A 15867-nucleotide genomic window follows, 5' to 3' on the forward strand; every position below is an offset into this window, starting at 1 on the left:
CAACGTGAGGAGGGGGGAGGGGGCAGGGTGCGGTGGTGGCGCCCAGTGTGGGGGAGCCGCCGGGCAGTGGGCCAGGCATGTCAGTGTAGCCTACTCGCCTTCGGCGTGGCGCGCCGAGTGGCCGAGCCGGGCGGTGCGGGACGAGCTGCATGCATGGGAGCACGGACCTCTAGCTGGCAGGTGGGGACGCGGGGATAGGTGGGCCCGTGGCACGGATTACCCTGCGGGCGTGGGCCCGTGACGGGCGTTTTGGGAAGGGGAAACTGGTATTTGATGCCTCTCGAAGGTGGGCTTCGCTGAAATGTCCCGTTTGGAGTGGGCTTCACTCAAAAGGGTACATCAAAGAGACCCAAACTGTCGAGAAGGACTCTGGAGATTTTCTAATTTTTTTTATATCATTGGAGTCAACATGAACATGGGATATTACTCTTTTGCCCCTGACCAGCTTGAGATCCGTTTTGTTGGACGGGGCTCTGTTCTCTCGTAGTCTCGTTCGTGCGCTCGCAACAAAGGAGAAAGGGAGTTGAGGGCCGCCGCTTGCTGCGCCGGCGCCGACCGCTCCGACCGCCCCATCCTCGCCCGGCGCGGCAGCGCCCCGGCCCGTCCCTGTCTCCGCCTCCGGCGCGCGTGTCCGGCCCTGGATTTGGGCCTGCAGCGCCGCGCTCGTCCTGCCGGATTTGGGCCCGCAGCTCCGGCATGGTGGCGCTTCTGCACGCGGGCGGCGGCCATGGCGCGTTGAACTCATTTCGATCTTGAGGTGTGTACTCAGATTTGCTTTGATTTTGTGCATTTGATTCAATTTGCCAGGACCTATGAATCCGACCACTGTGCTCATCAACCCTAGAGTTTGGAGGCCCATGGAATTCAACTGGCTTGAACTACTTTCTTCAGAGATATCTGATCCAGAAAACATCTCTGTGTCTGCAAGGTGGGTAACATGCAATAGATTACTATAGTAGCAGATAACTTGAGTAGTTCCACATAAAATTTATGGAAATTAGACATCTAACTTCATTTTACTTATCAAATATTTTATCTAGGCTCGATGGGGAGCCTGAGCCTAGTTTAGCTGTCGTGAGTCCTCTTGCTGATGGTGGTGGTGGTAGTGGTGGTGATAATACTTTCCAAAATGCGGAACACCCACACCAAGGACAGCTTGTTGATTGGGATACACTGCAGATTGTTGAGAGGCAAGATGAAGAAGAGGGAAGGATGGAACTCATTGATGAAGACCAGATGTATGTGCTTTTGGGTTTAAGGGATGAGGATGATAAGGCCGATCAGGCTGCTAAGGAGGCTGTCGCAGCAGCTAGTGCTGATGGTGATAAAGGAAAAGCTCCTGCTATGGAAGATACACATGGTGCCGCCATTCCTGTTGATGATGACATACCAGGGGAGAGGATGATCTTATATGACCCAAACAAGCCTAGCATGGATCTGGCTGCGCAAGCTACCTTGGCTATTGTCTTCAGAACAGTCACTTCAGCGGGAAAGAAAAATATCAAGAGAAGCACAGCTTTTTCAAGTTCAAAATTTACCCTCTGGCACAATTGCGCCAGTGCCACAGAGGACACACATCAAAAGCCCTTTTGTATTCCTATATCTTGCTCATCTGCCATTACAAAATGTCAAAAATAAGGCCGTGTTTAGTTTCCGCGCAAAATTTTTTGCGTTGGAATCTTACTAATTTGAAGTACTAAATAAAATCTATTTACAAAACTTTTTACACAGATGGGTTATAAATCACAAAACGAATCTAATGATGCTAATTAATCCATAATTAATCAATAATTAGCGGATGGTTACGGTAACATCACTGTTGCAAATCATGAATTAAATAGGCTCATTAGATTCGTTTCGTGATTTACAGCCCATCCATGCAAAAAATTTTGTAAATAGACTTCATTTAGTACTCCATGCATGTGTCGAAACATTCGATGTGATGTTTTTTTTGCGTTTACGGTGCCCGAGGTTGCTACGTATGATTTGGGGCAGAACCAGCAGGCTATGCACAGCTCTCTTTGGCACAGAAGCTTCACTTGACACTGACATATTGGTCCAGCTCCAAACCACCCTGGTGGGATCTGATGACTAGAAGATCATAATGCACCATCCCAAAAACCTCCAGATGAATGTGGATCTCAAAGACATTTTCTATCTGCCACTCACCAGCACATCAAAATATCCATCCAACATGAGCATAGGAAAAGAATCAAGACTTAACTTTTCCTGCTTTTCCTGTAGCATCAGGACTTGTGATATCTGCTGATGTGTTTATGGACAGTGGATGCCACCCTGAAGAATGGGGCACAATCCACTTCTTCCTAACAACTATGATATGGAGAACCTGGAGAATATCGCCGAGGGCACAGCGCTGCAAGCACGATCTCTTCAAGATCATTGCAGCTTGGTACCTACCAGCAAAGGAGATGCAGGTATATAACTGCATCCCGCAATGAAAAAAAAATGATTACATACCAGAAGTTACAAAGCCTCACCTTGACTGAGAGTTCTTTATTCCTGAATAGCCATCAGTGGTTGATATGTACTTATGAACCATCTATAGCTCCTATATGGGATTCTTTGCTTTGCTATTTGTTACATTCACACATTTCCAGAGGCTCTCATCTTTTGCAACAAATAGTGGCATATTGTGTAGTAACTTCTTCATAACAACAGTTTCATGTCGAATGGCCAGTTCAAGAGCCTTCTTAACATCAAAACCTGTTAAATTCATCTCTCCATAACATATGCAGTCTGCAATATTTGATTCTGTCGGGAATATCTTTTCAGTCTTCAGTGTGCCCAAAGCATGTAATAATATTCCTGTAGTATCTTCATTCTTAGGGGAATTTGGCGGATATCCTGGCTTATCTCCAGAATGTCCATAACTTTGCATGTCACTGGATAGATTAGGTTGGTGCCCAGCTCTGCAAGTATCACTGCATGGAGGATGGCTACTCTGAGGATCACTAGAGTGATTCAGATAGCTGCTGGTGTTAGAACCGAAGTGAAAAGATGATCTGCTCTCGTGAAAACCAGTACGATGTCCAGAAATATCTGGCATTCCCATAGAAGGATCATTTGTAGGTGCACCTTGGAAAGGTGCCGTGGTCTCAGCAGTTCCTTTAGGGTATTCAGAAATATTCAGTCTACTAAAACCATTGCAAATATAATCCAAACCATCAAAAGTTGAGCCCTGGACCATGTTTGTATTTCTGCAGAAGAAACTCCATTATGTGCTACTGATACCGGCGCAGAGCTGTCTCTACATGACACTAAATGAGGATGGGTACCTGAATTATGTTGCTCCAGTAGTTGAGAAGACTGGGCTTGCTGATATGTCGGATGGCAGTGGCCACTAATAACACCAAAAACAAAAGTTCCATTTTTGGCTGTGCACTGAAATGATGTGCTAGTCTTGTTACCAAAAGCAGATGCTGCTCCATCTTGATCCATATAATCAGTCATTAAAGATCTATGAGCTAATAACAGCGGACTTGAGTCATTCACCTTTGCGCTCTCAAGTGACTTAGAGCTTGATATTGCTGACAAAGATTGACTTGGATAGCTCAAAAAGCTTCCTTTAGAATTATCAAGAAGTCCATTAGATGCATTTATTTCATTGCTTGGCAAAGCTGATGAAACATTTATCCAACTTACATAGGCTTGATTTTTATTGAGCTTTTGTTCATTTTCTAACTTTCCACTACTATCACCCATATTGGAATAACAGGGGAGCTTATTCTGTGCTTCAGAAGATTGGGTTTGCTGATATTCTGGATGATAATTAGCAGTACTAACATCAAAACTCTGAGCTCCGTTTCTTGACGCATGCTCAGCTGATGTGCTAGGCTTCTTAGCATGGATGGACTTATGTGGTACTCTCACTTGCTCAACTGATGTGCTAGGCTCACCAAAGATGTACTCATGTGGCGCTTTCACTTGCTCAACTGATGTGCTAGGCTTCTTGCCAAGGATGGACTTATGTGGTCCTTTCACTTGATGCAAATGAGCAGAAGCTACAGGTTTTTGAGCCGATGAATGGGACAGAGTAGAAGTTGACAATGATGAATTAGAAGCTTGGTCTAGCCCAATTGTACTATTACCTATAGGACGTTCATGAACTCCAACTGAACCAACTTGCTTGTTTGCAGAGGCAAATGTGGAATTTGTCTTCTTTACATACTTCTGAAGCGGCTTCACTTCAGGTCGTTTGACGGCCTTTCCCTTATTACAACCTGTTGTAAACTCAGAATGAAGCTTATTCTGAGCTTCGGAATATCTTAAATGCTGAGATGTTCCATTATAATGACCATTACTAGCACCAAGATCAAGAGTTGCACTTCTTGGCACCTGCTCGGACGATGTGCTCGGTTTCTCACCAGGTATGGATCTGTGTGTTGCTTCCACTTGTTGCGAATGAGTAGAGAACACAGATTTCTGAGATGACAACTTGGACAGAGTAGGGACTTCCAGTGGAACCGAGGTAGCCACCTTTGCACATTCCAGTGAGTCAGAACTTGATGATGATAATGATGGAGCAGAAAAATGGTCTATCTCACTCAATGAGCTTCTTATGTAACTTTCAGAAACTCCACCAGCTGGCGCTACTCGAGTAATTGCAGGAGTAGATGAACTACTTGCCTTCTTTACATACTTTCGAAGAGGTTTCACTCTATTTTGGTTACCTGCCTTTCCTTTACTATCGCCTTTACCATATTCAGAACAAACCTTACTTTGCGAGCACTTCAATGTATCCGAACTATTCACGTTCAGCTTGCAACCTTACACACTTCTTGCAGGCGCCAGCTCTGGTAGCAGCAGCTCTCCTGCTGTAAGGTTTTCCCAGAGTCAAATCTTCTTAGCTGCAGCCGCAAGCGCCTGAGATGATGCATTGGGAGGTCGTACTAGCAGTATATCATAACGCTTCATCCTAAGCCTGTGAAGGAGATCAGAGAGATCCTGATCGCCTGAGATAAGCAGGTAATTTCCCGGTGGAGGATTGTCGAATGCCCAGAACAACATGTCAACAAGCATCCTCTTCTCACTTGTGTCTTTGCTCCCTGGCAATCGTTGGTGCGGGAAAAGAACATGATGAGCACAGCGAATCCAATTACCCACGCGATCTGATTAGGCGGCAATGGAGTGAGCAGGAAGGGAGAGAGTATGTACCGGTGGGAACGTGGTTGAGGCAGATGCCGGTGGCTGAGAGCGCTGCCAGGACGGGCGGGGGGACGCGGGCGGCGTCGCCGTAGGCGGCGATCGAGACGGGGCCCGCGTACCCCGCGGCGGCGAGCGCGGCGATGAGGTTGTGGGCGATGCGGTGCGGGTCGCAGCGGCCGCGAGGCACCGCGCACTTGTCGATGTCCCACCACACCGACGTCTTCGCGGTCGTCGGCGCCGCCGCCGCAGGAGCGCACTCTCCCATTGCCTACTCGGGTCCGATGAGCTGTTGATCGGGTGGGTGGCTTAGGGTTTCGCCGGCGGCGGCCCGGACGGGGGTGGAGCCGTCGGCCCGGGCGGGTGGAGTGCTATTGGTTTGACACCGGCGCCGTCTCCGCCAAGGAAACTGAGATAAATCAGAGACCGACTCGCTAAATTGAATGGATCAGATCAATTTGGGGGCACGCGTGGTTTATGAGTTTTTTCCTAGACTAGAATCTTATTGCGCATGCATTTGAATGTTCAGTAAAAGTTTGTCAAAATAATTTCGTAGATTGCTGACAACTTGTGGAAACGAAAACTGTCTCGCGCAAATTAACATTCAGGCATATTATGTTCTCAAAATAATTCATTGTAGACAGTTGATTTTTTTTTGAGTTCCTACAGTTTCTTCTGACCTGTAGCGGTTCAGTTTCAAGGGAGGTTTTTAAGGTGGAAGACCACTAGCTTAAAAGGAAAAAACGTGAGCGGCAGGCAACAGAGCTCATAGCTCGCGACGGCTATAGCCTTGTAGCCGGAGGCCGCGGCAGGAGCCGGTTTTTATGTGGAATGCTCCACCCAATACATCTTTTACTGGAGCGTTTGGTTCTTATAAGGGAACAGGGGATTTTTACAGAGAATAGGCTCATTTTAACATCAGCGTTCATCGTTAGAATTCAGTGAAATAAGACCACTAATCAATCCTCATATTATGTCGCAGAAGGTGGTGTGTTGTGATTAACTCACTTCTGAAACAAAAAAATATGCTAGGTTTGGAGCCTTGGACTTATGGCCATATGGTGAATCCCATTACTCAAACTAAATGCCTCAGGTGCTCGAGTGCAAACTATTTTTAGAGGTTGAACAATTGTAACAGCGGAAGAAATCAGAAGCAAGATGCTTCCAGAGTACGACACGTACAGATGAATGAACTATATAAAGCTGGCTGGCCTTCGGAACTATATTTGCATACCAGCACAGCAATCGCGAAAGCAAATAGAGTCCTAATTACAGCAATGGCTTCTTCCCAATTGATTAGGGCAATGGTTCCTCCGAATCTCCCAGCCGTGATAGGTGGAGGTAAGCATCAGTTCCTACAAAAAAAGGGGGGAAAGACAATTATAATCAGCTGGATGCCCAGAGTATAGCTATGCTGTATTTCAAGATGGAAATCGATGCAACAATATACTGTGATCCTGATTGAACATCTCAGTTTCAAGATCTGTAACTTCTACATAGCAAATTAGCATAATTTCCAAATGTCCTAACTGTTAAGAATTTAACCTTCCGTGTCACTTTACAAAAATGGAAGTAACCATCAGCAATCACTAATCAAAACTTAAGGCATGAGAACCCAAGAGCAAGATCAGTATTGCCGCATTGTTCAGTATGTTAGTAGACATAAAAAGTGGAAGTATGGGCATACCATATCCTTCCATAGAGATGATCTGCAAGTCCCCACCGAAATATCGAGCGTAAAGACGACTAATAGGGATCCCATAACCATATCCAGCCATAGTTACTCCTTCATTGTGCTCATCCAGATCAGGAGGGTTTTCTGCTGTACTATATAGATAAGTAAAGATTCTTGAGAGGCCACTCCTTGGTATTCCACCACCTTCATCACTAATCTGCAAAAGCGAGTTATTAGTTGAAGAGCTCATGCCAAATCTTGAAGAATTGGAACCCTTGAAGTTTACAGACACAGATGCAGGAGATATGAAGTTTACTGATATAGGCACAGAAGATATCAAGTTAGAGGTATAGGTGCAGAAGATACGAAGTTTACTGATACAGGTGCACAAAATACGAGTATGTTGGTGGCATATCATAGAATTTATGACAGCAAAAATTCTGACAAAAAGGATAACGGGTAATTAGTTTGATGTGGCTATCTGTTGGCATCCTCAATGGCGCTTGATTTTACAACTACGTTCGTTGCATTTGGCTAGAACCAGAAAAAAAAAAGAACCAGCTGGCACGGCTTGGTGGCTATTAATATTAGGTCTCGTATCCTTAGGCTAGTAAGAAACAAATGGAGTCAATTATCCTCAAATCTCCTTTATTCCCTTGGCTGACATGTGACATTACCACCGCGGAAAACCACAGCAAGACAAGAAAAGTCTAGTGTCAAGGACAAGGTCAAGGTCAGCTGAAAAACTAAATCTACTACAATGTCTATTTATCCTCCAGGCGCATATCAGACTCACAAAGGCCAAGATCACCCTATTCAATAACAGCTCGCGAGTTTGATTTTCTACAGTTACCTTTATAGTGTGTGCCTGTACACCAACTCAACAAGTACTACAGAGGGAAACTTAATATATACACTAGAAGTGCCTGGAAACTGCAAGGTTGTGAATTTGCAAACAAACTCTTCTAAACCATGTTTGACACTATAAACTTCCCAACAAAAAATTGCAATAGGGAATCTAAGGTAGAGTCACACCTTAATAGTTACGTCCTCTGCTCCATCTGCGACTATGATTCGAACTGGAGGTGCGTGCTTATCAGACTTCATGTACCGTTCCTGTACGGCACGAAGGGAGTTCTTCACCAACTCGAAAATCATGAGATGTAGATGTGGTGTAACATATCTGAAACCAAAATTTTAAGAATAGCTCAGAAAGTCATTCAGAAACTTTCCGCAGTTCAATAACTTTTTTGTCAACCAAATGATTGGTGCAGTACAATTAGATTGTACAAAAGGTTACCACAGACAGAGGTTAAAGCAGAACTAGAATGGTTCCCAACACATAGTCATAAGACGAGAATGTAGGAGAGTAGGATGCGTATAATGTGGTCGATGTATTGCATTGAGCCCCTTGGGCGGTATATATAGGAGTACATGGCTTGGAGGGCAAGTAGACTCTCCTAGAGATAAGGAAGGTTATCTCGGGATTACAATCAATCCTAAACTAACCATATCCGGAGTTGCCTAATATACTCGCAAACCGATCTTAGATCGGAAAAGAAAAAATAGCAGCAACATGAAGTTCCACGTACAACCTTGGGTACGCCTAGCAGTTCCTCACCCCAACCTTATCTCTCCCTGCATCGACAACATGCATCGACAGCAACCAGTAACAGGGAGAGAGGCAGGGACGGAGCAGCGCCAAGCGGTGACCCCTTGGAGGGAGCGGCCCCCGTCCGCACCTCGGCGATAGCACCTGCGCGGAGGTGCCGGCAACCACGGCGGCGGCCCCCACGCGGAGGCAGCAGCACCGTGCGGCGGTGCTAGCCCAGCGGAGGACGGCCGACGCACGGTCCGGCGCGACAGGGCACCATAGAGGCAGCGGTTGGAGGTAGGCCCTTCTGCTGCTTGTTGACCATGACGGCGCGGCGGATCAGAGGGATCCGCGCGCAGATCCTACGAGGGCGCTGCCCCCGGCGGAGATCGATCTCCCCTGGGGCGGCACGCGGCAGCAGAAGCAGAGGCCTAGGGTTTGTAACCTAGTCTCGTGATACCATGTAGGAGAGTAGGATGCGTATAATGTGGTCGATGTATTGCATTGAGCCTCTTGGGTGGTATATATAGGAGTACATGGCTTGGAGGGCAAGTAGCCTCTCCTAGAGATAAGGAAGGTTATCTCGGGATTACAATCAATCCTAAACTAACCATATCCGGAGTTGCCTAATATACTCTAACAGAGAATAGCAAGTAAAGGTCATATATAAACAAGTCAAGCAAGAAATCCACTGAAAATGATGAGAAAGAAAAAAGTCAAATGTGACAAGAGATACATGTGAATCTTGAACTAAAGCAAGACGGCATTTAATTAAATCAAAGGTAGGTAACAAGAGTTCATGATGCAAGCTTACGGAAACGTAAAATCTGGATCTCCATATATGTCGACATCAGGAGCTGATCCATACTCCCTCATGCAAATAGCACGTGCATCTTCACTAGCAATTCGAGCTACTGTCATGGGTGACATTTTTGTGTTTATAAGTCCTATCACACCAGGCTCTGGATCAGGATCGTGCAAAGCAACATGCTGCCCTGAATCAAGAAAATCAGCACATGGTTACTCCATATCAGGAAAAAAGCAGAAGAACTAATGCATTTTTCCTTTTATTTTTAATGATATTAACGATAATCGCATGGCAACCATTGTCTTTAAAGGCAACCGTTGTCTTTATAATGAGAAAAAGGGATGATTTGGTAACTATTAACCACCAGATGCCAAAGAACGTTATTACAACAGTTACTTCCAATATCCAGCTAAGAATACTGTTTTACTAACTACTAACCACTGCATTCAGTGGAAAATCATGACGCTTATGTTTGAACCTTAATTATAGTTTCCAAATAAATGAAGGTTCACAAAGCTTTTAGCAAGCTGTCAGACAGAATAATAGGCTCAGGTGCCCTTCGGGTAAGAAAGAAAGCAGTAGCAATACAGTGGATTTTCATAACAGATGGCTAAACTGGGGAGTAGACAGACAGCTTTTCAATCAACAGTGTAGTGATACCTAAAGTGCTAAATTACCAAGACTGACCAATACACCTTTCTGACAACTGGACATAAGAGAGTGGCAAGTGCTAAGTTTACTAACCTATCAGCATCCGGATCCCAATCCTTGACATGTAGAAGCGGTCAAGGAATTGATGGATCTCATCGATTCCAGGGGGGAATGCCTTCGAACCGCCCAAGTCCTTCTTCAGCTGCTGCACTCCCAGTGCAATTGTGGGCACCACATTGGTGTGCCGCACCCTAATCATTTTGATCATCTGGGTGAATGCGAGCTCATCTTCCTTGCTCCTCACCTCCGGGAAGGACCGGATGTCACGGAATGAGTCCACATACCAATCTCTCACCTTCACAGAGGCAAACAGACAAAAAGTTAGCCATGGAAATGTGTATGATCTGCTAGCTGGTTCGACTAAGTGAGTCCCCCTTTTGAAATATTTGCAACTTGAGAGATCAGGTGCTTCTGATTCTTGAACAGATAAGTTCAAGAAGCCAATAGGATTAGAAAAAAGATCCAAACTAATTTAAGCAAGTTGGCTGGTAGGAATGTTCCAAATTTCCTCATCATTCTACGATACAACTATGCTACATCTACAAGACCCGAAAGCAATTCTCAAACAAAGTTGGCTGGAATTGAAAAGAATGATTTGATGGTGTACTTTAGGGAAACGGAGGGACTGAAAATGACATGGCAACTACTAAGTTAATTGGGACTAATACAATCATTTTTAACTTGTCAATTTATGAGGCTCAAAAAGTAGCAAAAGGCAGATTACTCAGGAATAGGGTAAACAACGGGGTATCTGCGAAACGGGACCATCACAGCAATAATAGCGGCCATCCTTCCTGTTCTTCTTCCCAAGAAGCAAGAACCAGCAACAAACATAACATGGAAACAGGCACATTATTGTATATTTTTATTCTAAAAAATCTAGGAACAGAGCACCGAATCCTAAATGAAATATTATAAAATTGTAAACATCCTAGGAGATAAACAAGTGGCAAATCGGTCACTCCCGAAGAACGAAACAAACCCTTCATTCGGGAAAAAAAAAACAAGATGTGCAGATCAAGCTAACCGGAAGCAAAACGTCTTAAGTTATACACACGAAGGAAACCGCCAGCGCAAGAATTTACAAATGAACAAATCGACCTCCGCAGGCGCAACTGCCCAAATCAGGACGGGCCGGCCGGCCGCCACAGGAGAATTTAGCAACGAGGAAGACGCGTGGGGGCCACAAATCAACCTTGAGGATGGCGGGCTTGCTGGAGAGGCCGAAGGGGAGCGACTCGAGGTCGAGCGCGCGGCGCGCGATGCGGATGGGGAGCTCCTTGTGCAGGAACTGCGCGGCGAGGAGCAGGGTCCGCTCCGTGGGCCGCGCCCCGAACTCCATCATGTAGCGGAGGCTGACCCCGGTCTGGCGCATGGCGCCCCACCGCGCCACCTCCTCGGCCACCGCGCGCGCCACGGGCTCCGACGCCATCGCCGGCGCCGCGCGCCCTCCGTCTCGCCTGCGACTGGGGGGCGGGGTGCAAAAAGTGGCGGTCTGTCTACGGCGGCACGACGGCGACGCCACCGGGGCGGCGGCGCATCGGCGTGGTGGGATTGAATAAATAGTGGGGCGCGGGAGGAGAGGAGAGGAGGGAGAGGAGTGACGGAACGGAAGAGGAAGATGGGATGGGATGGGTGAGTGGAGACGGCAACGTGAGGAGGGGGGAGGGGGCAGGGTGCGGTGGTGGCGCCCAGTGTGGGGGAGCCGCCGGGCAGTGGGCCAGGCATGTCAGTGTAGCCTACTCGCCTTCGGCGTGGCGCGCCGAGTGGCCGAGCCGGGCGGTGCGGGACGAGCTGCATGCATGGGAGCACGGACCTCTAGCTGGCAGGTGGGGACGCGGGGATAGGTGGGCCCGTGGCACGGATTACCCTGCGGGCGTGGGCCCGTGACGGGCGTTTTGGGAAGGGGAAACTGGTATTTGATGCCTCTCGAAGGTGGGCTTCGCTGAAATGTCCCGTTTGGAGTGGGCTTCACTCAAAAGGGTACATCAAAGAGACCCAAACTGTCGAGAAGGACTCTGGAGATTTTCTAATTTTTTTTATATCATTGGAGTCAACATGAACATGGGATATTACTCTTTTGCCCCTGACCAGCTTGAGATCCGTTTTGTTGGACGGGGCTCTGTTCTCTCGTAGTCTCGTTCGTGCGCTCGCAACAAAGGAGAAAGGGAGTTGAGGGCCGCCGCTTGCTGCGCCGGCGCCGACCGCTCCGACCGCCCCATCCTCGCCCGGCGCGGCAGCGCCCCGGCCCGTCCCTGTCTCCGCCTCCGGCGCGCGTGTCCGGCCCTGGATTTGGGCCTGCAGCGCCGCGCTCGTCCTGCCGGATTTGGGCCCGCAGCTCCGGCATGGTGGCGCTTCTGCACGCGGGCGGCGGCCATGGCGCGTTGAACTCATTTCGATCTTGAGGTGTGTACTCAGATTTGCTTTGATTTTGTGCATTTGATTCAATTTGCCAGGACCTATGAATCCGACCACTGTGCTCATCAACCCTAGAGTTTGGAGGCCCATGGAATTCAACTGGCTTGAACTACTTTCTTCAGAGATATCTGATCCAGAAAACATCTCTGTGTCTGCAAGGTGGGTAACATGCAATAGATTACTATAGTAGCAGATAACTTGAGTAGTTCCACATAAAATTTATGGAAATTAGACATCTAACTTCATTTTACTTATCAAATATTTTATCTAGGCTCGATGGGGAGCCTGAGCCTAGTTTAGCTGTCGTGAGTCCTCTTGCTGATGGTGGTGGTGGTAGTGGTGGTGATAATACTTTCCAAAATGCGGAACACCCACACCAAGGACAGCTTGTTGATTGGGATACACTGCAGATTGTTGAGAGGCAAGATGAAGAAGAGGGAAGGATGGAACTCATTGATGAAGACCAGATGTATGTGCTTTTGGGTTTAAGGGATGAGGATGATAAGGCCGATCAGGCTGCTAAGGAGGCTGTCGCAGCAGCTAGTGCTGATGGTGATAAAGGAAAAGCTCCTGCTATGGAAGATACACATGGTGCCGCCATTCCTGTTGATGATGACATACCAGGGGAGAGGATGATCTTATATGACCCAAACAAGCCTAGCATGGATCTGGGTACCGTTTACCCGTCCATGGAGGAGTTTAGGTTGGCAGTAAGACAGTTTGCGATAAATGAGGAATTTGAATTAAAAATTGTTAAAACATGCCCCAAAAAATATGTTGCTGACTGTAGAGTTGAAGGATGCCCATGGCATCTTATTGGGAACAGACAGCCAGATCGGAAGACTATAATGGTATTTATTTACTGATTACAATGTGCTTATTGTTTAGTTATGAGTTATGAGCTGTTGTTAATTGTTTTCATTTGGTTATTGGTTGCAGGTGACAACTTTGATTGCTGGACACAATTGTACATCCAGTGCAAGGAGGCGGACTACTACACCTACAAGTGCTTGGGTAGCTTCAAAGGCTGTTGTCATCCTTAGAAAACATACAAATATGGGACCTAAAGAGTTGAGGGACAAGCTACAAGATGACCATAAATGTGTAATTCATTATGACACAGTTTGCAAGGGAAGACAAATAGCTCTGAAAAAGTTATATGGCAGCTGGGAGGACAGCTTTCAGATGTTGTTTAATTGGAAGGCTGAGGTCATGAAGAGGTCACCTGGTAGTGTCATCGAGATTGGCATTCAACAGGTAGATGAAAACGTGTATTTCCATAGGTTCTTTTGTGCATTGGGGCCTTGCATAGAGGGTTTCCGAAATGGATGCAGGCCATATCTCAGCATAGATTCAACAGCACTCAATGGTAGGTGGAATGGACATTTAGCTGCAGCCACTGCTATAGATGGCCATAACTGGATGTATCCAGTTGCCTTTGGATTCATAGATGGTGAAACAACAGATAATTGGACTTGGTTCATGACACAGTTACATAATGCTTTAGGTGATATTCCTGTACTTGCTATTTGCACAGATGCATGCAAAGGCCTTGAAAAGGCAGTTAAGGATGTGTTTCCTAATGCTGAACAAAGAGAATGCTTTAGACATCTAATGCAGAATTTTATAAAGAGGTGGGGTGGGGATGCTTACTCAAAAATGTATCCTGCAGCAAGAGCGTACAGAGTTCAAGTGTTTCAGTATTTCTTCAATTCTGTTGTAGAGTCTTCCACTGAAATATTGCATTGGCTGTACGATCATCATAAGTTAAAGTGGATGAGGAGTGCCTTTGACCCTGCTATCAAATGTGATTATGTTACCAACAATCTTGCCGAATGTTTTAATAATTGGATTAAAGATTGGAAGGACCTTCCTGTTGTTGAGCTTGCAGACAAGATTAGAGAGATGATAATGATTTTGTGGAACAAGAGGAGAAGGATTGCAGAAAAGCTTCATGGGAAAATACTACCCGCTGTCCTGCATCAACTAAAAATGAAGACAAGAGGATTAGGACACTTGTATGTTGTGAAGGCTGATAGTTTGGTTGCTGAGGTATGGGACAGCACCACAACTCATAATAGGCATGTTGTGAAGCCATATTTGAATGAGTGCACATGTCTCGAGTGGCAACACACTGGTAAGCCTTGTCAGCATGCTTTAGCTTTGATTACGGCACAACAAGCTTTGGATGTGAAATTGGAGGATTTTGTGCATGAGTACTACTCAGTTCAGAGATTCAAAAATGCATACTATACAATAATTGAGCCATTGCCTGACCGGACGCATTGGCCAAATGTAGATTTGCCTTTTGTGGTTGGAGCACCACTAGATAAAAAGACTGCAGGAAGGTACAGAAAACTGAGGATCAAAGGCTTCCTAGAGGGTGGAGGCAGCAAAGGAAAAAGGGATGCCAAGGAGGATGCCAAGGAGGTTGACAAGGAGGCTGCTAATGAGGCTGACAAGGAGGATGCCAAGGAGGCTGACAAATTTAAAAAGAAGATGATTAGAGGCAAAAGAAGGTGCAACGGATGTGGAGAGTTGGGTCACGATGAAACTAGCTACAAGTGCCGACTTAATGGCACAAAGAAAAGGCAAGTACACAATACATCTCTTTAATTCATTGCTGTGCCAAACTAGCTACAACCATTTTAATTGATTTTGCAGAAAGAGAAAGCCAAGAAAGAACACCACCAAGTATGGTGACAAAGCTAAAGTACCAAGCCAGAAAAAGCAAAAGACCAAGACAAATATAGATGACAATGGTGCAGCCCCAAATGTACATGAAAATGAAGCAAATATAGATGACAATGGTGCAGCCCCAAATGCCCAGGAAAACATTGTTGCTGTCCGAAGTCCATCAAAGCCAACTAAAGAGTCAATAATGCAAGCCAGCCCCCACAGGCTGACTAGAAGGTTAGGAATACTATCAATTTATTGATGTTGTGTTGATGTAATTAAAAGCTGAAATATGTCTGACAATATCACTTTTGCAGTCGACTTGCTATGCTAATGGGAGAAGGTGGAGGTGAGCAGGCAACCATGCAAAATTCACCCCCCAAGAGATCACCAGCAAAAAAGCTGATTCCAAGGAAGTTGAAGACCAAGTGAAATGAGAACTAAAAATATTTGGGCATTCACTGTGCATGTATCTTTTTCGTATGTTCTTGTTCACATACTGTCTATGTGAGATGTGAATTGAACAAGTAGTCTATGTTCTTCAATGACAATTTGCACCTATATCAAATTCCAGGTTTCCAATCAATCAGAAAAATTGGCTTTGTGAGGACAGGGATGTGCGGCTAGCATCTAGAGGTGTCCAGGATGCCGCTTGGCCTTTCTTTCTTTTTTTTTACAACACCTGTACGTCCAAACGGGAAAAAATAACGTTAAGAAGGGATCCGGTCGGTTACAAACTGGGCAGGGGCAAAGTAGTAATGTTGTATGCTCATGTTGACTCAACCTGTGTAAATAAAGTTACAAAATCCCTATAGTCCTTTC

At 46.1% G+C, this 15867-nt stretch overlaps 1 protein-coding gene and 1 pseudogene across 1 annotated transcript; both read right to left on the bottom strand.

Annotated features, from left to right (window-relative positions):
* Nucleotides 1-1945: 1945 nt before the first annotated feature.
* On the bottom strand, nucleotides 1946-5576 carry LOC120652243 (annotated as a pseudogene).
* Nucleotides 5577-6205: 629 nt separating this feature from the next.
* Nucleotides 6206-11600, bottom strand: LOC120652247 (pyruvate dehydrogenase (acetyl-transferring) kinase, mitochondrial-like). Its single transcript, XM_039930011.1, has 6 exons — nucleotides 11147-11600; nucleotides 9985-10246; nucleotides 9247-9427; nucleotides 7874-8021; nucleotides 6851-7055; nucleotides 6206-6518 (listed from the first exon to the last, which is right to left on the bottom strand). The coding sequence occupies exons 1-6, from the start codon at nucleotides 11381-11383 to the stop codon at nucleotides 6460-6462; spliced, it is 1092 nt and encodes a 363-aa protein (XP_039785945.1). The 5' UTR covers nucleotides 11384-11600; the 3' UTR covers nucleotides 6206-6459.
* Between the last annotated feature and the right edge of the window lie 4267 nt (nucleotides 11601-15867).

Source organism: Panicum virgatum, chromosome 9K, assembly GCF_016808335.1.
Source record: "Panicum virgatum strain AP13 chromosome 9K, P.virgatum_v5, whole genome shotgun sequence".
Classification (NCBI taxonomy): Eukaryota; Viridiplantae; Streptophyta; class Magnoliopsida; order Poales; family Poaceae; genus Panicum; species Panicum virgatum.